Source organism: Equus asinus, chromosome 5 (genome assembly GCF_041296235.1).
Source record: "Equus asinus isolate D_3611 breed Donkey chromosome 5, EquAss-T2T_v2, whole genome shotgun sequence".
Taxonomy (NCBI): Eukaryota; Metazoa; Chordata; class Mammalia; order Perissodactyla; family Equidae; genus Equus; species Equus asinus.
In genome coordinates this window covers 81,166,001-81,188,583 of record NC_091794.1, presented here as the reverse complement: position 1 = coordinate 81,188,583, position 22,583 = coordinate 81,166,001, and the positions used below count along the sequence as shown (strand labels likewise).

Here is a 22,583-nt window from a genome sequence, read left to right as displayed (position 1 = left end):
AATGAATACACAAATTGTTATACATATATCCAATGGAACAAAAAGGAACGAACTATTGATGCATGCAGTGACACAAATGAATCTTAAAATAATTATGCTGAATCAAAGAAGCCAGACACAAAAAAAGAATACACACTCTATGATTCAATTTCTAAAAAACTCTAGAAAATGCAAATAAACAGATAGGGACAGAAAAGCCGATCAGTTAATATCTTGCAGAGAGGGACAAGAGGGAAAAATCACATAGTGACACTAGGAAACTTTTGGGAGTGATGGATATGTTGTGAAAATTATTTTGGGGGTATATATATGTGTCAAACTTAAAGAATGGTACTATGTCAATTATATCTCAATAGAGGTGTTTTTAAAAAAAGAAAACAAAAGCCTTGCAATTTGGAGTAGGTAAGGATTTCTCAGCTAAGCAATAAAAAGAAAAAGCCATAAAAGAAAACACTGGTAAACTGGATGTCATCAAAGTTTAAAACTTTTTTGCTCTAACAAAAAATTTGCATCCAGAATATGTAAAGAACTCTTACAATGCAATAATAAGAAAACAAACAACCCAGTTTAAAAATGTGCAAAAGATTTGAACAAAGACACAGAAGTAGCCAATAAGCACATGAAAAGATGTTCAATATCATTAGTGATCAGAGACTATTAAAATCACAATGAGATACGACTCCATATCCACTGGAATGTCTGCAATCAATTTGAAAAGCAGTAATAATCTACCTTCAAGAACTTAGCTTAAGCCCCATTGGTTTCTTCTTGATAACAATGACAAAAGTAAATACATTTGTGCTGTAAGGTAAAGCGTGAACAATTATCCCCATTTTATGGATTCCAATCCAGTGCTTCTTGTCATTATACTACATGGGCTTCCTCTTTGTGGTTTTATATTTCTTGAATTATCTATAGACTACCTGTAATATATTAAGAAACACTACTTTTTTCTTAGCTTCTCTTTACCCAGTCTCACTTTTCCATAACCTCAATGAATTGTGCTTTTTAACACAGTTAATATATCATTTTGCAAGCTCCACAAACATGTGGGAGGTGAGGAGGAAGAGTGTTAGCATAACTGTGAGGCAAGTACTCCTATGTTTTTAGTCTCCAGTCAGCACCATAATCTTCAACAGAGACCTGTCCATAACACCTATTCCTCAGGCTCTCAAGTGAGTACTAGCATGGAGCAGAATAATCTTTTATTTTCCCTTTCTTTTGTTGCTTCTATGAGAATCTTGAATGCTAGTAAGCACATTAAGAGGTATTCAATACGTATTTGTCAAACTGAACAGAACTGAAGCAGGAGTCCAATTTCAAATCTGCAATTCTAAGCATACTCTGTTCTGATATGAAGGTGGAACTCAAGTCTCCCATTCACTATCCACATGACTATAAGGAAAAGGTCTGAATTCTAAAAATATCCTATTTTGAAATCCTAACTCTTCCCATCCAACACTGGACACATGCTGCTTTTTCTCAGACACTTTTTGTAGTGTTTTGCCTAGCTCACCATGCCCCTTCTCAGAGCTGTCTCCATCCTTAGGGCCCTGAAAGTCATGTCTATACCATGTCTGTCCCAGGATTACAACAACAAATTAAAGGATTTGAACCAGGGTTGACACCTGACCCATGTTGTTCACCTGAATTTTCTTCCTGAGGAATTTAGAATTAGGACTGAAACAGTTTAGGCCGGTCTCCTAAATGAAGAAATTATGAACTTGAGAGGTACGGGATGGCCATGTGCCAGCAAGGCAGAGAGAACTGGTCTGTAGAAATGAAGAAATAAATCACATTCAGAGAAATGCAACAGAGAAGAGAGTATACTGCCTAGGTTGTTAAGAACCTAAGTTTCAGGGGCCAGCCCAGTGGCGCAGCGGTTAAGTTTGCACATTCCACTTCTTGGTGGCCCAGGGTTTGCCAGTTTGGATCCTGGGTGCGGACATGGCACCACTTAGCAAAAGCCATGCGTCCCACGTATAAAGTAGAGGCATATGGGCACAGATGTCAGCTCAGGGTGAGTCTTCCTCAGCAAAAAGAGGATTGGGGGCTGGCCCCGTGGCCGAGTGGTTAAGTTCGTGCGCTCCACTGCAGGCGGCCCAGTGTTTCGTTGGTTCGAATCCTGGGCGCAGACATGGCACTGCTCATCAAACCATGCTAAGGCAGTGTCCCACACGCCACAACTAGAAGGACCCACAACGAAGAATATACAACCATGTACCGGGGGACTTTGAGGAGAAAAAGGGAAAAATAAAATCTTTAAAAAAAAAAAAAAAGAGGAGGATCGGCAGCAGCTAGCTCAGGGCTAATTTTCCTCCAAAAAAAAAAAAGAACCTAAGTTCTACTTCCTCAAGAGATCCAGCTACCTCTGGATTCTGTGAAATTCCCCAGTATTCTCCAAACAAATCCCTTTCCTTTTTTGTTTGTTACATCCACTGCCGATTTCCTTCACCTGCAACCAAGCAAAGCTTGACTAAAATAAGCTCACTAAATCAAATCATATCATTTCTTCTTTTTTATTTTTCAGTATTATTATTTTATACTACGTGCACTCTTGGTAGGCACAGATTTTATATTTAACTCCTGTTTTACTTTGCCAGTATATTCAGTGATGCTTTTTATTCCCTATTACCTCTGATGTTATTTTCCCCCATGTATATGAATTCAGGACAATTCAAATTTCTCCACGACTTGCCCATAAAAAAAACTGCTGCCTTTCATAACAAGTTCTTTTAATCAATTTCAGACAATGTATATCAAAATTAAATAACTAGTTTTCTATCACTTTCTTCCAGTCTCCTGCATTGATATTTCCCTTTTGCACTTTTTCTCCCCACTCTGGTGAGGAAGATTGGCCCTGAGCTAACATCTGCTGCCAATCTTCCTCTTTTCACTTGTGGAAGACTGGCCCTGAGCTAGCACCTGTGCCAGTCTTCCTCTATTTTGTATATGGGTCGCTGCCACAGCATGGCTTGAAGAGTGGTGTAGGTCCACGCCCAGGATCTGAACCCATGAACCCAGGCCACCGAAGCAGAGCATGACGAATTTTACTACTACACCACCGGGCTTGGCCCCCTGCACTTATTTTTTTTATAGTACCTTCAATTAAAAGGAATATTTTTTTTGGCATCCCGCATTTAAGAAAAAGCCTCAAATTATGATAAATACTGACAGCCAAGAGGCAGAATTTAGTGATTAAGATCACAGGCACTAGAGCAAGACCTATGTATGAATCCCAGCTCTGTCCCTTATTCCCTGTATGTCCTTGAACTGCTTAACTTTATCTCAGCGTCCTCATTTGTGAAATGAGGATAATAATGGTATCAATTTCAGAGTTGTTGGGGAAACTTAATAAATATACTTTAAAAATGCTTAAATAATGCCTGGTCTAGTAGTAAGAACACCATAAATCCTAACTATCAAAGTCAATATTTTAGTCACAAAAGAACTTATACACTATACGTCCTTAAGTCAATAAATAGTCAATGGTACTCTTCAATACCTGATGTTCAGAAACGGAAGCCCTAGGGCATTCCGTCATCTTAGATCAAAGATTAAACTACTTTTAGGATGATCTAGACCAGCTCTGTCCAATAGAACTTTCTGCAACAATGGAAATGCTTGTGTGCTATCTGATATGATAGTCCCCAGCTGTCAGTGGCCATGGCTACTGAGCACTTAAAATATGGCTAGTCTGACTGAGGAACTAATTTTTTTTCACTTATTTTTTAATTAATTTAAACAGCCACACGAGGCTAGTACTACCATAATAGACAATAAAGCTTTAGAAGATAAGCCAGAAAAATTCAAAATACATTTTAGAAAAAGTTTCTGTAATGGTCAAAATTAAGAGAGTTTCTCATTACTCTTCATTTAATTGGAACATGCCATATCTAAACATGCAAATTAATAGATTTTATCAATTCCAAAGAAAGCTTGATAACAGTGAAAATGATAAACTATGGCATGATAATACAAATGCTATTTCTGCCACTTGTGAGACAGACCTAAAAAGCACAAAATTATATTAATTATAAATATAATACACATACAATATTAAATGTCAGCAACATCCTTAGCCTGAAGGCCAGTTGCAAACCAGAATACTACCAGTAGACCCCTAGAATCCAAGAATTTAAGGTGAAGGAGAAAAGAAAGAAGAGGAAAAAGAAATCCTCTTCTGCCTCATGTTCTTGAGCTGACAGCAAAGGACACAAATCTGTTCTCTTTTGTTCTAAAAATGATGATCCCTTTTGCTTTCTACTACTGGAAAAGAGAAAAGAGGAGAAAAAGTATACCGGATGCTTTATGTGTATATTTAATCCCTTAAAGCCTAACAGCTCAGTGAGGTAAGCAATAACAACCCTATTGCAGTAAAATTACAAAAAGTAACTTACCCAAGATCATATGGGTAATACGTGGCAGAGATTTGAACCTTGTGTCTACCTGATTCTAAGACTTTATACCAGAGTTGCCTTATCAATACCAAGCCTGATACTAGCAACAAGGCAGCAAGAAGCCTTCAAGTAAATCTACCCCCTCTCTGGTCATTCTAAACAGCAGGGTCATCGATATGAAGAGGAGGGAATGAGGAAACAGATGGACAGGAAATTCATCTGAGAAACTAACACATGAGCTTCTCTGGTGCTAAAATATCCTTATGTGTTCCCTAGCACATCCTAAACAGATAGATTAGATCAATAATAAAAGGCGTCTTTAAGGGAAAAGCCTAACAAAAAGGAAAAAACGAATGTGAAAAAAGGAGTAAAAATAGAAAAAGATCAGGTAGGAGCTAATAAATATCACCAACAACTACTTACAGGGTTACTGATAACCCAGTGTCCCAGGCTGTAAACAGGTGTGAACCATAAAATCAATCCTTTAATAAACGTTAGACAATTCAGAAATGCAGGAAGGGCTCTATTTAACAAGTCCAAAGAAACACCAAACTTTACTGTGCTTTGATCAAATCAAACTGTAAAAACAATCTACTGCTACAATATGTGAAAAGAAGTATGTTATATACATATATGTGTTTACTTGTCTACATAAAGCAAATGTCCAAAGAAAGCTTTTCCCTTTTCAGTAAGTTTTTGCCATTACCAAATCTGTGATTGGAAATAAAACACAGTTAAGCCTCAGGATTCAAATCCATCTTACGCAAACTCAAGAACCAAAGAGATTCTGCTAAACTTTGAAGATTCCATTGTTTGACAGATTCTATTGTTTGACGTCATTATCTGAACTCTCACTCTTGCTATCCGAAACTCAGGAACTGAACAGATGTAGATGACCCAGTATTCACTATCCAGACTCTTACTATCCAAACTCAGGATATGAATGCAGCAGATTCAGACTGCAAGGAATACCTGTGAATCTTATAAAATTTTAAATGTAATTTCACATGACTTACAAAATTAGGGGGTTTTTAGCAACATGCAAGTAATCTACTAAAATCACATAAACACTGGCTGCAAAACAGATCTGAGAAAACATCTTTTTATACCATATTTTTTAGTAGATTGCTGGAACAACTTATTAAGTTATTGCTCCTCAGCTCCAACTCCCATCCCTTCGTCTCAATCTGCTTTAATGACGCTGGAACTGGGACTCTGCACACCACATTTCTGCTTTGCCTGCTGGTTTCCTATAAGGCTTTGCTAAGAGGGAGCACTAAAGATGGACTGTAATCCTGGGGAAGTAAAGATACTGGAGCCTCCTGTCTATTCTTTTGGCTTCATAAGAGCGTTACCCCAGCAAATGCTTCTTCATCCCTAGAGCAGCAGATCCTCCCCGTAGTAGAAAGTGAATCCAGTTTACAGTTCTTCCAACACCTATGGAACTAGCTTCATCACACCCAACTCAGAGACACCAGCAGCAGCCAGCACCCTTTCCTCAGAGGTCTGGGTTTCAAACCCACGGGATCCCTCTTCTGAGCTCAGACACTAGCAACAGCCACGTAGTGCCTTCTCTTTACAGGTCTGAGTTTTGGTTCTACAGGGCCCTTCCTCTAAGTCTCTAGGTTTTCCCTTTAGTCCCTGAGCCCTTAGTGCTGGCAGTTGTTTCCAGAAGTGTCTATGTCCTTGATACTTTAGAATTTTATTTTTATCCCTTCTGTTACCTAGTCAACAACTTTATATCTAGTCGATTGTATTAAAATATTTCTGTTCAAGTAACTGATGTGGTTTCTGCCTCTTGACAGAATCCTGATTGAGAAAAGAAAACAATCTCATCATACAGAATATGACGTTACTTATAGTGACTTTTGTTAAAATGCAATTCTACTCATACCAGCAAGTAAAGAACAAAGTGTCAGTTAAGAGCAATTTGGTTACAATTAAAGAGTATTCTTAGTTGTTGCTACAAAATCTTTAACAACCACTCTTTTAAAGAAAATCTGGGGGGCCTTTTTCTAATTCACACATAGTATCCACTGGTATAAAATTACATGATATGAAGAGATTTACAATGGCTATCTCTGTCTTTCCAAATTTTCTACAATAAACATGTATTACTTTTTAATCATAAAAATACAGTGAGGAGGCCAGTCGGGTGGCATAGTGGTTAAGTTCATGCACTCTGCTTTAGCAGCCCGGGGTTCAACAGTTTGGATCCCAGGTGCAGACCTACACACCACTTACCAAGCCATGCTGTGGCAGGTGTCCCACATATAAAATAGAGGAAGATGGGCACAGATGTTAGCTCAGCGCCAATCTTCCTCAGCAAAAAGAGGATGACTGGCAGCAGACGTTAGCTCAGGGCTAATCTTCCTCAAAAAAAAAATATATATATATAGTGAGTGTAATTTTAAAAATAATCCTAGTGCTAGTACCAGTGGCCTGGTGGTTAAGTTTGGCACACTCACTTGGCAGCCTGGGTTCAGATTCTAGGCACAAACCTACACCACTCGTCTGTTTAGCAGCCATGCTGTAGCGGCAGCCCACATAAAAAAGAAAAAAAGAGCAAGATAGGCAATGGATGTTAACTCAAGGCAAATCTTCCTCAGCAAAAGAAAAAGAAAAATCTTAACACATTCAGATTAAAAAAGGATCCAATATCATCTACAGAAAACAATACTTGTTTATCCTAAATACTTAAAGGGGAGAAAAAATTTTAATCCATTTACTAACTACCCTCTCCTACACAACAAACTTTTAAAATATGTCACTTTCATTCCACCCTGTACCTTCACTTACACATAAATTGTCCATTACCACTCTTACCTATGCCTACAAACTCCTCCCTGTCTACCAGTTTTCTCATTCCCAGCCACATGTCCAGTTCTTCTCCACCACCTCATATGCTTGAGGCTAGCCACTTCCTAGATATACAGGTAGTAAATACAGGATGTAACAGCAGTAATGTATATACAAGGCAGGTATGGCAAACAAGCAGTGTCAGTGGGTATGGGTTACTTTAAGAGTTCTGGCTCTATTCCTACTTGGATAGTGTAGCTAGGGAGGCCGTTTCTGGCTTGGGTGAGACTCTATGGGAAAGCAGACTAAAATTTACTGTGGTTTTAAGTAATCCAGTTTCTCTCTCCCTCACCAAAAAATAGTCATTCTTTCCTTCTCCTCCTCATATCAACCCAATGCTTGCTTCCAGTTAGAAAAATCAATGACAAACAGCAGTCTTCTATCCATACATCTGAGAATGAGAATTCTCTGCTTTATAGATGGACCATATAGAATATTACAGAAATGAAAAACATATATAAGGATACTAAATATGCCAACTCAGATGCCATAGAGCTTCTCAGTTTACGAATTAAATGCTAAATTTATAGCTATATCCACAAAAAATTTTGATTCTAGAATACTACGCACAGAATTATAACACAGAGTGAGCAAATTATAAACTAACTCATGGTATCTCTTCTCTATTTCATCATCCCTTCCAATTCTATAATTCTATCAAGCAAAAAGTTAGGTATATATTATTCCCAACCCAATGTCATATATAAGCTTCACCTAAACACAAATACTCAAATAAAGAGATGTGAGATATCAATGACTACTATATGATTGCTTCAGCATATCCCACAACTAAAATATCTTTTTAAGAAGTCTAATTGGTGGAAGATCAAAGTATGCAAAATATCCTGATATGACTATATTCAAAGTTTTAAATATTCAAAAAAAAGGTAAAATGACTCCTCCCATCATACTAAGCAGAAATCACTGTTTAGTCAAATTAGTTCTATAGTAGCTTTGGAGATCAAAGATGATAGTCTTTAAAAAAAGTTATTTTCAGAGCTATAAAGATATCCCTTATTTTGGGTGGCGGGGGGGAATCACATGGACTCCAGCAAAGTAGAAAAGTACTCTCTCCTTCTATTTCCATTATAAACTGGAAGATGCATTCTCAGGGGAAAAAATGCCATAATGGCATGGAGTAAAGTTTTTCTACCGAGGAAAAAGGATAGCAGCCTTGGCCTGCTGAAAATCCAAGCATATAAAAACTAAAAAGGCAACTTCAGCTTTCTTTTGTGGCATTCCAGACAACCAGAATTTCCTTCAAGCCTAAGGATTTCTTGACTTCACATTCGTGGCTCTTAACAACTTTGTATTCCTCCTTTCCCTCCTTCTGCCCTCCAAAGCTGGGCAATTCCAACTTTCTTCATCACTTACTCTGTTCCAGCCACACTGACCACCTCATTGTTCCTCCAATATACAGGGCAACTCTCCTGCCTTGCCACTTCCTGGAGTCCCTCTACCTGGAATGATCATCTCCCACATACCCAACATAGGGCTCATTCCATCACTTTTTCAGGTCTTCATTCAATGTTACCTTTTCAGTACAGCTTTCTCTCTATTTCCTATTCCCCTTCTCTATTTTATTTTTCACCTTAGCCCTTATCACTGTTACTATCTCACTGATACTTCTTACTTATCTTGTTTATTAATTGTTCCTTCACCAGAATGTAAGCTCCATGATTACAGGATTTTTACCTGTTATGTTCAATACTGTAGTCCCAGCATTTAGAATAGTGTCTGACAAGACATTAGGTGCTCAATATGCTGAATGAATAAATGATACAGCTAGCCACAACACTACATGTAGCTGTGTAGGTGCTACCATCAACACTTCATATTCTAGTCCAAAAGATTTCAATTAACAGATTCGATTTAGGTTTTTTTCAAACTGTGCTGTAGGAACTGCAGCAATCCCTCAGGGGCAACTGTGAGGGAAGATCATGGAAGCCTAAGCAAGCAGAAAAGTCCTGCATTTATCTGTTTTAGTCACTGAATTTCACATAAGATTTAATTTGTACAAAGGATTTAGCAACTTCAAAAATACCTAAAAATCACTGGGTTATATATAACAACGTAGTTCCTACTTTTTACAGTTTACTTATTTACTGTAAATGAGGATAATCTAGGTATCATGTTTACATCATCCTTTAGAAAGAGGTTAAAATTAGCACCTCGTCTTATTTAATAATCTGCTACAAAGGCAATGAAAATTTACTATGTATTTTCCAATTAAAACAAGTAGAGAGCAGATTAGTTCTAAAAAAGGAATGATAAGCATAAAATTAGGTTATTTCATGTACAAGAATATGTAAGTTCACTAAGTGGAGATTAAGAAAAGATCCAAATCCCATTACCACAAACATCTCTAAGCAAAACTCTCTCCCAAACCCGTCAAATAGCACTATTTGACAAAACAAAACACAATACAGTCATGCGCCACATAACTACGTTTTGGTCGACAACAGACCGCATATACGACAGCAGTCCCTTAAGATTAGTACCATACTGCCTAGGTGTGTAGCAGGCTATACCATCTAGGTTTGTGTAAGTATACTCTATGATTCTCACACATGATGGAATCACCTAATAACGCATTTCTCAGGACACAGCCCCATCATTAAGCAACGCATGAGTGTATTTCATTCTGAACCTCACCTTGAAATTCATTCTAATATGACGTGACCAGCATAACTTTTAAAATGCTACATGTTCTAATAAAGAAAAAGAATAGCACTCACCTTAATGAAGTTACAGATGGACAAGCCTGTCCATACAAACCCATCTGGCCACAAAGAGAATCTGAAAGGTAAAGAAAAGTTAGTTATCAGATGCTCCAAAGCAAATCAAACTATAAACCAAGCAACAATTCTAATTAAAACACTCTGCAAATAGAAATAGAAAGCTAGAAGATTCACCATTATCTGAACACGTACCCACATGAATCAAAATGCTACTGAGTTATAAGAAGAATTACATTGAGAAAGACAGACGTACCAGGAAGTATAAGAGAAACAGGCACACTAAATAACTACAACATCCAAAGAAGCTGAAAACTGATAAAATTTAACAAATTCTTATGTTTTTATGTTATAGTGTTATAGAGAGAGTGTGTTCAAACTGTTTAGTAGAATCCTAGGGATTCTAAGAAGGATTCTCTGTAATCCCACAGAGAGGTGCCTAAAAGCTACCAAAGAGCTGACCATGCAGGTTCCCACCTCCACATAAGTGTCCACCACCCCATCTACTCCTCAATCAAAGCAGTGCTATCTTTATTGGTTTTATACAGTGGACTTTACTAAGACTTCATCTGAAGAATAGTTCCATTGCTTTAAAAAAAAAGTTAAGAATAGCACTAGCACAGAAGGAGCTTTCATTGAGACAGTTCTAGGTTCAAATTATAGCTGTGACACTATGAAACCTTGAAGAACTTGTAGAACCTCACTGAACCTCAGTTTCTTCATCTGTACCTTGGGGATAATAGTACCTATATAACTTTATTTATCAGGGATAAATCTGGAGGATTGCTGTTAAAATAAACACAGTCATGTGCCACATAACAACATCTCAGTCAACAACAAACCGTATATACAACTGAGGTCTCGTAAGACTAAAACCACACAACCCAGGTGTGTAGCAAGCTATATCACCTTGGTTTGTGTAAGTACACTCTGTGATGTTTGCACAATGACAAAATGGCCTAATGATGCATTTCTCAGAATGTATCCCCATCATTAAGCAACGCGTGACTGTAAATTTATGAATGTGAAATTGTCTATTAGCACTACCACCTGGCACCAGGATGATCCACAAATGTCTACAGGTAACATGAATGAGAGATGTTGGAATGAGCATAAGTGTATATATATGCATACATTGCACAAGTGGTGGAGACTGTGAGCAACTAAAGAAAACAGGTTCACTCTAAAGAGATCAGCCGCTATTCTCAGTTCTAGCCAACTGCTGCTAAGCAAGATTGCAAGCCCAGTACCATAAGAACTTATTTTTCAACAGAAGATATCCAAAATTTTATTTGAAATCTCCTGATTTTTATTTTCTAAATACTATGTGGGCCAAACAAAACACTGGATTATGTCCCAAGTTACTAATATTTGATTTAGAGGATGACTTAATTCTCTGCGTCTAATTGTCCCTGCATGCACTGAAGAGAGAGACACTTCTATTTCTGCCAGAACGACAGAATAGATAGCTGGACCAAGCTATCTATGCCTACTGAAAACACAGACATAGGATAAAATTTTTTGAAATCTTTATAAATTAATCAATAACCTTAAAGAAAATAAGGTATGATCAAGATCAAAAACAGTGAAAGAGGAAAAGTGGACAAACATGCAGAGTACTGAAACCAGCTTTCATTCACCTTCAGGGCATTTTGCCAAACATTATGAACTTCAGCTCACAATTTCAAGGCCTACTGGGACCCAAGGTACAAGAGGTAAAGTCCAGGTGTTATCCAAGAGAAGTGCAAAGAAAACTGCTTCTTAACCTTGGCACTGAGAGCCGATGAGTGGATGGGAGACTATGATAGCAGCACAACAGTACCTCCCCTGGTATTCACAACCACAAACTGACCTTCACCTAGATTATAGTTTAGAAAGCTTCATACCTAGAACTTTGTTTAGGGTAGTCCTAGAATTACCATTCTACATCCCCCACCCAACCTTTACAGAAGCAAATGCAAATCCTCTCTGGGGAATCTGTCCTTGATCTAAGCCTGGAAGAATTCCCACAGATCAAGGTTCTAAGGTTCCAAAATAAATAAATTCACAATCAAAAATGACAAAATTCAGAAGGAAACAAGCGACTCAGAGTTAAGATACAGCTGAAATACCAGTTGGCAGAATCAAACTCTCAAAGACTTCGGATATGGAAATCACTAGACACTTTACTACTTTATGGATGATCTTCCGGCTCCTATATCTCAATTGCCTGCATGCAGATGAATCTCAAATCCACCTCGCTAGCAGGGATCAATCTCCTGATCTCCAAACAGAAATATCTAACATTTCCTCCTGGAAATCCCAAATTTACCATGTCCAAAACTGAATTCATCATCTTTCTTTAATGTATTTCCTATTTTGACACAATGGCACAGTTCTTCTATCTAAGAATGGCTTTCAGGATTCCAGCCTAACTCCTTTCTTTTCCTTTGTTAGAACAAAATCCTTCTTTTCAACTCTTTATTCCTATGAGGAATGCCTTCTTGAAACACTCCTGGGCTCTTAGGCCACTCTCACCGAAGAGGTAAGTAACCTGGTTAGGGGGCAGAGCTAACTCCAGGACTCTACATTCAGGACTCTACAAGACAGTGATATGAGTGTGCCTGCTCTGTTGACCCAAGCAATCTAGACATGAGGTGGGCTGGCCCCTGGTCTAGACTGGGTTCTGTTGGGTGGGGACAAGACAATGTGGAGAGTTAGTCAGACCACTGAGCTCTTAAACCTAAGCCACATTCTACAATATTCTACAACTATCAGCTGGACCAAAATCAAAGGTAATTCCTCCAAAAGTTACCATATGACCCAGCAATTCTACTTCTAGGCATGTGTGTGTGTGTATGTATGTATGTATATTTAAAATTCTCTTGGGGATACACATACATACACACACACACACACCCATATATGTACATATATGTATGTGTGCATATATATATATATATATATCTATCTCCATCCAAGAGAATTTGAAACACGTTCACACAAAAACTTGCACACAAATGTTCATAGCAGCATTATTCATAATAGTCAAAAAGTGGAAATATACCAAATGTTCATCAACTGACGAATGGATAAACAAAATGTGGCATATCTATACTATATCCATATAATATACAATAAAATATTCTTCAGTCATAAAAAGGAATGAAGTACTATTACATGCTACAACATGGATGAGAGCCTTCTGCTAAGTGAAAGAAGCCACACAAAAGGCCACATATTATATGATTTCACATTTACAAAATTTTCACAATAGACAAATCCTAAAGATGGAAAGTAGACTAGTGCTTAGAGGTGGGGGGAGGGGGATGGGGAGTGAATTATAACAGATTTCTTTTTGGAGTGATGAAAATATTCTGGAATTAGATAGTGGTGATAGTTGCACAACCTTGTGAATAAAAATCTTTAGTATAAAACCACCAAAATGTACATTTTAAAATGGTGAACTTTATGGTATGAGAATTTTTATCTCAATAAAAAACTAATTTTAAAAACGGTAATGTTTCATTTTCTCATCCTTTGGTTCTTGTTTTCTCAGTTAGTTCAGAACTCAAGCAAGGGAAAAGGATATTTTGAATCCCCCAAACATCAACACCCTTAGGACCCCTAATTAGTTACCATTCACTACCAACTCTAGTGCCTAGATATCTTTCTAATCTGCTTTAGCCTCAATGCCTTAGTTTGTTTTCTCCATTTTAATCTAGATAACTGCTCCTAAATGGTGTCCTGAACCCCAGGCTGGTTAACGGAAAGTACAAATACATGCCAATCTTCTTCTCCCTACCCAGGCAAGTGACCAGCAACAGGGAAATCTCACCAAAGGCGGCTAAGCTTCTCAGTGAAATCAGGAAAATCTCAAAATGTCTTTTAAATTACAGACTCACATCTCTGGAGCCAATTAAAGTTGAACAATTATATACACTCAATTACATCCATAATTTATACAGTTTAGTTCGTGCCAATAGCACCTACTAGCATTTTCTCCAAATCCTTTGAACACCAACATGCAAGAAAGTTTGTATAGAATGACAACCAGAATATCGGTAGTAAAAACCAGTCATTCACTGATGGGTAGGCTCCAACAGAAGCTACAGTATTATATCCCATCACCAACAGAAGAATATGGAATGTCTTTTAATACAAGCAGTCTTCAAGTGTATATTAAACTGAGTAACAAACTATTCACATTTAGGAAGCAGATGTTTAACAAACAGTTGTCTAATAATGCTTTATTTGAGAGCAGGAGGTGAAATGGGACTAAGTATTTTGAAAAAGCTCCCAAAAAATTCTTATGAGCCCTTCACTCCTCTCCTACCCACAAAGAGATGTAATTCTTTATGGTTTACAAAGAACTTAGAACATCCATGACTTTAAGTCAAGACCTAGAATGGAATCCCAATTCTGACCTTGGGTATATTGTTAACTTCTCTAAAGCTTAATTTCCTCCTCTACACAAAAGGGACAATTCATGCCTCAGTTACTGTGACAATAGCTTAAATGAAAGCACCAGCATAATACCAGACAAAAGAATTAAAAGTTTGTTGAAAATAAATGGTATAGCACTAGAGGTCAAGAGACTACTCCTTTTTTTATTTCTGAACTCAGCCCTATCTTTCAAAAGACTTGAAAGTATAAAATTCACTAGCATCCATGAAAGAATAATCCCTTTGATGCAGGCTGACTAAGCACTGTACGTTGTTATACCATTAGTCACAGGTAATCATTAAAGCAGTCATGGAAATAACCTCTGTCTTAATAAGCCTAAACAGGAGAAATCTGCCAGAGGAAGGAGTAAAGGGAAAAGAATCCTCCTGGGTGAGTAGCAATCATCTGGTCATCTCAGCTCCACTAGCTAAACCTGAAGGCAGTGGAACAGCTTGACCTAAGAAGTGAGATCTTGGAGTCATATGGTCTCAGAAAGCAATTAAAATCATGTGAGAATGATCAACTCACCACAGGAGTATTAGAGGGAAAAGAGAGGCCAAAACTTAACTCTGAAGAACTCTAAAAGATAATTAAGGGAAGAGGAACTAGTTTTAAAAAAAAGAAAAAAAGGAGAAACTTGTACTGGAGATAGCAGCAAGTGATTTAATGGGGAGAAAGGAAATAATGTCACATGTAGATCAAAATGAATATAAACTGAGAATATTGGCTTTAACAGAAGATCACTAATATTATAGATGGCGGCTTTTGTAGACTAGTGAGAGCAAAAACCAGACTACAAGGAGGTTAAGAATTAGAAGAGGGAAATAAAAGTTTAGCTGCAAATTGTGTAAAATGAAAATAAATGGTAAGTGCAATAAGATCAAACAGAGCAGAGAGAAAGAGATTAAGAAATCAGGAAAGGTGAAGATATCTCCCCTACCCTGTTTTATTCTTCACAGCTCTCATCACCATCTGATATGATTTTTGTTTCCTGCCTGTTTCTCCCACTGGAATGCAAGCTCCATGAGAGGTGGAACTTTTACCTGTTTCATTCTGTTATATTCCTAAAACCTGGTATATAGTTGCAGTCATATCTGTTTAATGAATGAATACACCAGGTTCCTCAAGAGTTGGAAAAAGAGAGTAAATTTAAAGTAAGAACCAACAAGATCTGACTGAAAACTCAGCATATCTTTTTAATGCAGTCTTTGTATCCATCACTTCTCTCTGCCTCCAACCAAGTAATTTAGGATGAAACTGCAGTTAGAACAAGGTAGGTATCAAGAATATATAAAGAACTCTTACAACTCAATAATAAAAAGAGAACCCAATTGAAAAATGGGCAAAGATTCAAAGACATAGCTTGCTCAGGGGTAGAGTACGTGAGTGCAAAAAAAAAAAAAAAAAAAACGGCAAAGATCTGAATAAACATTGCTACAAAGAAGATATACAAATGTCCAATAAGTACATGAAAAGATGTTCAGTATCATTTGTCATTAGAGAAATGCAAATCAAAACCACAATGAGATATGAACATCCACAGAAAAATGTGTAAACAAATATTCATAGCAGCATTAAATCATAATAGCAACAAAGTAGAAATAATCCAAATGCCCACTGACAAACAGATAAATAAGATGTGTCATATCCATACAGTGGAATATTATTTTGGGGAAAAAAAGGAATGATACACGAAACATGTGTGACCCTTGAAAACATACTAAGTGAAAGAAGCCAGTCACAAGACTACATATTACATGATTCCATTTCTATCAAATGTCCAAGACAGGCAAGTTTATATTAGTAGTCAGATTGTTGGTTAGTAGTTAGATTAGATTAGTAGCGTCAGAGTTTGGGAAGAAGAGAAAAGTAAAGGAGACTGACTGCTAATGGGCGTGTGGTTTCTTTTAGGAGAAAAATGTTCTAAAATTAGATTGCAATGATGGTTACACAACCCTATGAAAATACTAAAAAACACTGAATTTTACACTTTAAAGAGGTGAATTATATCTCAATAAGGCTGGTTTATTTTTTTTTTAAAGAGCAACTTTAGGGGGCCAGCCCCATGGCTGAGTGGTTAAGTTCGTGCGCTCCGCTTCGCCGGCCCAGGGTTTCACTGGTTCAAATCCTGGGTGAGGACATGGCACAGCTGATCAAGCCACGCTGAAGCGGCATCCCACATGCCACAACTAGAAGGACCCACAACTAAAAATATACAACTATGTACCGGGGGGCTTTGGGGAGAAGAAGGAAAAATAAAATCTTTAAAAAAAAAAAAAAGAGCAACTTTAGAACCATCACACACAAATGTTCTTTGTTCTGTTTAGTTCCTGCTTCTTCCTTCACTAGTGCCACAGGAGCCACTTCCATCCCCCAAACTGGAAGAGGAAAAGTAATGACTTCACCAGAAAGAAACTCTATTATAGCAATTATTTTCAAATCTATAACCCTTTAAAACATTAGTCGTTCATGAAAGTTTGTTTTCTGATGGGCTCCATTATTTCCAAACTACATGGTTTATTAATTCTGTTTAATGAAAATACACTCATGGATCACAAAAAAGTTTTATACACCGTGAAAAAATTCTATAGGAAACTACTCCACTAGTATCTACAACTCAACCACTTGGGCTATACCTCTCTCCTCCTAAAACAAAACCAGGGCCAGGTCTAGTTATTCTCTTATAACAGATGATGAAAAAAACCATACCAACCAACAATCAGCTTCAGCTTTTTAAGAGTAGGAAGTGTAAGTCTGAACTAACTAACTGCCTCTTTACCCTCCATAGTTAAGGACTGGTGTCAACAAAACAGGTGGTAAACGCGGGGGAGGGGAGCTTCTTGGCCAAACATCACAGAGCTATAACTTCTTCCAAACCCCAAACCTTACTTCCTGCAATTTATGTAAACAGATCACAGGCCACCCTCTTCAAACCAAATCATAACTCAAGCAAATAACACAGGATTCTATTTCTGGGGCTGTCATTAACTCACTGGATAATCCTGAAGCTTCAGTCTCTCTACTCAGTAACAACCACAACTTCTGGTCCCAATATCAAATCATGTAGACTAATAAAGAGCTTTTCCTAACTTATAGATCTATCTTTTGGAAAACCCAACAAAAGTATATGAAACAAGCACATTATATGTTTAAATCACCTTTATTGACTATACGAGAAATATGAAAAACTCAAAAGATTATTCCCTCCAAACTGCTGAACTCTTCCATTTTAAACTTTTAAAGGTATTCACTAAACAGAGAGAGAACAAGCTTTCAGAGGGCTGAAGGGTTTTGAAGCTTTAAATTTAAGCTCAGCTATATTTAGAAAACCAAGATGCCACCTCTGGATCCTGTATCTTTATCTTGGGCATTTGATTCATGTGCTTTGCCTGGTGTAATTCAAAGCAAGAGATCCTGCCACATCCCTGAAAAGTAAACTGAATGTATCAGAACATACCAATTATCAGAGGAATGACATGCTGTACTGCAAGTGAAAAGATGGGAAGCTATAGTCTCCACTGCTAGAGCCGTTTAACAAAATAAATACCCGTCTGGTCCCCAAGCCAGCCTACAAACCAATGCCAACTTTATAAGCATCATTTCTATCCTACTCCCGGAAATCCTGATTCAAGAGTCCAGAATGAAACCTAGGGAAATCAATTAACTAAAAATATCTCAGGTGATTCTGATTTACAGCATAATTCAGGAATTACTGGTATAGGACAAGAATAGCAGAAAGGTTTCATATCATTTACCATTTATGCTTGATAGTAGCTGCCTAAAGTGCTACACTGAGAAGGTCATGTCTAAACACAACCAGTAAATAGTAGTTTACCATGGACATGGTGACAGGGAAGTGCAACATGCAAAACCTCGTATCTGTCATCTTGATTTAGACCACTGAATGAGCTTTTTTTAAGGAGGCTTTGAGGGTAAGAGAAGAGACTCAGACCTGGATTATTGACTTTTAACTGGCAGGAGCTCTGGCTGACTCTGGGAGGGTAGTAGGTAGCAAGAATAGGCCCACTGGCATCCATACCAAGACTCTCCAAAAGTACCTACTAAGCTTCCCAGTGTTATACAAAAGAAGTTAAGATTTCTACTCTAAAAATATTTATAATCTTGTTTAAGAAATGACATTCTACACAACAATATAAATCTAGTTAAAACAAAAGTATGTTTGTGCATTAAGGAGTTCTACTTTAGGTACAGGTGGGAGTTAGTGTGACAGTGAGAGCTAGGCCCAAAACAGCAGTTTGGATTGATTCAAGAGGAAATCAACTGTGGATTCCCGATTAAGAGATGATATTAAAGTAAAGTATAAAGAAGATTCCACTGACAGCATTTTCCAAAGGGGAAAAAAAATGGGAGGCTATATAATCAAGGCATGACCCACTGGAAGGCAAATAATCTGTTTCATGTTGTTTCTGTATGCATCTGTCTCTACCACTGGATTGCTGGCTCCTAGCAGGCCAAGTACATGTCAAATTACCTTTCTATCTCCCACAAAGCCTAGCACATGTTTTGTACATAATAAATATTCCAAAACATTTGAATTGCTGTAAAGAAAGAAAAACTCTTACAGATATTTTCAAAAGGAACAGTAACAGAACTTTGTACAGAGACATGAAGGGTCAAAGGAGTGGATGGAGTGAAATTATGCCAGGAAGTAAGGAGGGACTGTGCTAGGTTAAAAGAGATAAGAAACATAACCACCAAATGTAACATGTAGCCCTTGTCTAGACCTTGATCAATTAAAGACCTACTGTAAAATGACATTTTTAAACAATTGAGGACATTTTATTATGAACTGCATATTACATGACACCTAAGAAACACAAAATCAATTTTGTTTGATACAACGATGGCACGTGGTCCAGTAAGAAAATGTCTATATGTTTTAGAGGTGCATACTGAAGTTTGTAGGAATGAAAAGACGTCTATGATTTTCTTTAAAATACTTAAGCAAAAAAGAAAAAGAAAAAAAAGACAGTTGAGATACATGTGGCAAAGAGCTTAATGAATCTGTAATACGTATATGGGGATTCATTATATTTTATCTACTTTTGCATATACTCAGCAGTGCAGCTGGACTTTTGTGTTACTTGGTAACTCCAGCATTGTACAATTAATTCTTTTTTTTTTCTTTCTCAGACTTCAGGAAGCTTAAGAATGACTAGTACTTCTGAGAAAACAGCCTAGACTCAATCAGAAGAAAATGGGCATTCATTTGTTAGCTATACTAATAGGAAATCTCTCTGAATCTACTCAAAGAACTTCTTAGAAATTAATGAGAACTGAATATGAGCCAAGAGAGTGACTCAGCTGCTAAAAAGAAACAAAATACAATATTAGGCTTCATTAGAAGAATAGTATCCAGACCAAGGAGTGCAACAGATCCATGCACTCTTCACTGTTTAGTTCACAACTACAGTATTGTGTTCTGTTTTAAGCACCAGATTTTAAGAACACTTACATGCTAGAATGCTTGTGGGGAGAGATACCACACTAGGGAGGAGTTTAGAAGCCAAATGTCAAGTGTAGAATGACTGAAGAAACTGGGTGTGTTTAGCTTGGAGAAGAAAACATTTTCCAGCCTTCATGTCATCTCCACCATAGAGACCCCAGAGTAATATTTTCCAGAGGATTTCAAGAGTTGTTAATAAGCATTGCAGTCAAATAAGTTTGAGATAAGCACTTTTTTTCCTCTAAAGGGCTTATCAAAATGTTCAATATCCTAAAGTATTTTGTGACTCTTCAAGAAGAGGATGTTTAGTACTTCCTAAATGTGACCATTTATTCATTCATTCAACAAATATTTACTGAGCTCCAATTCTTTGCCAAACACTCCTCCAGGTGCTGAGGATTCAACAATGAACATTTTTAATATCCTGGAGGACAATTTGTGAAACAGTAAACCTAGGCCTCTTGCTACTCATCTAACTTGCATTTATGCTTCCTCATCTCTGTTTTTGATTATCCTCTCAGCCTAGAATGCACCATCATTAATCTCAATTCAAACATTATCTCCTTCATGAAGCGTTCCCAGTCATCATAAGCAAAAACACTCTCTCTTAAATAAACCCATGACTCTTTCTATCAGTTCTTTGTGAACAGACTATGCCTCTTAATTACCTTTGGATTGCTCACAATGCCCAGGACAATGTCTTGCAGGCACAGGTGCTCAAGAGATATTTGCTCAGTAAATAATCACATTCAAATATTTGAAGGGTTATCTTCTTAAAGAAGGCAAACTAGGTCTCTACTGTTCCACAGAGAAAGACTAGGAAAAAGAGATGAAGTTAGAAACAAATTTTGCCTCAAAACTAACAATAGGGGCCGCCTCCGTGGCCGAGTGGTTAAGTTCGCACGCTCCGCTGCGGTGGCCCAGGGTTCGGATCCTGGGCGCGGACATGGCACCGCTCGTCAGGCTAGTTGAGGCGGCGTCCCACAACTAGAAGGACCTGCAACTAAGATATACAGCTGTGTACAGGGGGGGTTTGGGGAGATAAAGCAGGGAAAAAAAAAAAGATTGGCATCAGTTGTTAGCCCAGGTGGCAATCCTTAAAAAAAAAAAAAATTGGCAACAGTTGTTAGCCCAGGTGTCAATCTTTAAAAAAAACAACTAACAACAAATAGACTACCTTATAGCTACCAGTGACTACAGATGTACTAAGAGTAGCCAAAAGGCTATATATCTCAAATATTTTACTGGGATATCTCACTGTTCTGAATAACTCTTGAGACTCTAGGAGCTACTTTATATACCATTTACTAGACAAAAGATAATTTTTGATATATTTGTATCAGTATTAAAATTCTTAAAATTAAGCTTAAACATGAAATACCTTTGCATTTACTAGTATAATGAATATATAACAACGCATATTATGTCACGTACAAAGTATAGAGGATAACAGACAAAAAAAACCAGTCTCTATTCTACAAAAGTCAATACAAGGTTTCTTAATACGCTCCCAAAACAAATCTGATACAAATCTGAATGCCTAGGTCATCCACCTCAATAAGAAATGCTCCTTAGATGAGGAAATTCTTTAGATCAATGATTTTCAATATTGTGCAGTCAAAGAAATAACTATGAGGCCATGAGCTCGTCTTAAAGCCATTCTATCCACACTACTAAATGCATTAAGTTCTTCAAACAAACAAACTAGTCATTCTGCCCTTCTCTGTTAAAAACTAGAAAACAGAAGAAATCCTAGGATACTTCCATATACCAAGGATATCTCTGTGATGCCTCTCCCAAACTAAAAGCTGTAGTCTTTGCTGGCAGGGATCCATTTACTTGTGTCCCGAGCATTTAGTACAGTGCCCAGGACAGAGCAGATGGTGAATAAATGAGCAACCGAGTGAGAGAAGTTAATGAGTCCCATGTTCCCAGATGAAAACAACAGCTTAAAGAAGCACTAACAATTTGTTTTTTTTTTTTTATTAGAAACCTGCCAAAGAAATGGAAGCATATGAGTCCAGTCTTCATTATAAATCAGTGTGTGTGGGGGCCGGCCCCATGGCCGAGTGGTTAAGTTTGTGCGCTGCGCTTCGGCAGCCCAGGGTTTTGCCAGTTCAGATCCTGGGCACAGACATGGCACTGCTCATCAAGCCATGCTGAGGCGGCATCCCACATGCCACAACTAGAAGGACTCACAACTAAAAATATACAACTACGTACCGGGGGGCTTTGAGGAGAAAAAGGAAAAATAAAATCTTTAAAAGAAATTAAATAAATCAGTGTGATTTTTAGGTCATTTATCGATAAGCAGTTACCGTAAATAAACCTAAGGTCTTGTTTGCTTCTAGGGGACTAAAATTAACTTCTTGATCAGCAGAGCTAATGATCAAATCCTGATGCAAAGAAAAAACTCAAAACACTTAATACATCCAGAACTCAACCCATAAATTTTATAATCAAATAATTTATCAAACTGATTTATTAATATAACTGCCTAGAAAGCAAAATACTTAGATAGTACCAAGTGTTTAAACTGTTCAAAAGTGCTATGATCCATGTTTTTCCAAATTCTCATTTGAATCATAAAAATCAGACATACATTGATTTTTTCCAACTATAAAAATGATATACGCTTATTGTAGAGAACTTAGAAAACATAAACAGGTTCAAAGGAGAAAATAAAGACTACCC

At 37.4% G+C, this 22,583-nt stretch overlaps 1 protein-coding gene across 13 annotated transcripts in view; it reads right to left on the bottom strand.

Moving 5' to 3' along the window:
• The window catches only part of FOXJ3 (forkhead box J3), a 133,946-nt gene that overhangs the window by 100,962 nt on the left and 10,401 nt on the right, over nt 1–22,583 (bottom strand). For all 13 annotated transcript variants that reach the window (XM_014867288.3, XM_070510156.1, XM_070510158.1 and 10 more), the window contains exon 2: nt 9,998–10,058. In XM_014867288.3, the coding sequence (XP_014722774.1) occupies nt 9,998–10,041 (44 nt within the window). In that variant the 5' untranslated portion in view covers nt 10,042–10,058. The remainder of the gene's footprint in view (nt 1–9,997; nt 10,059–22,583) is intronic.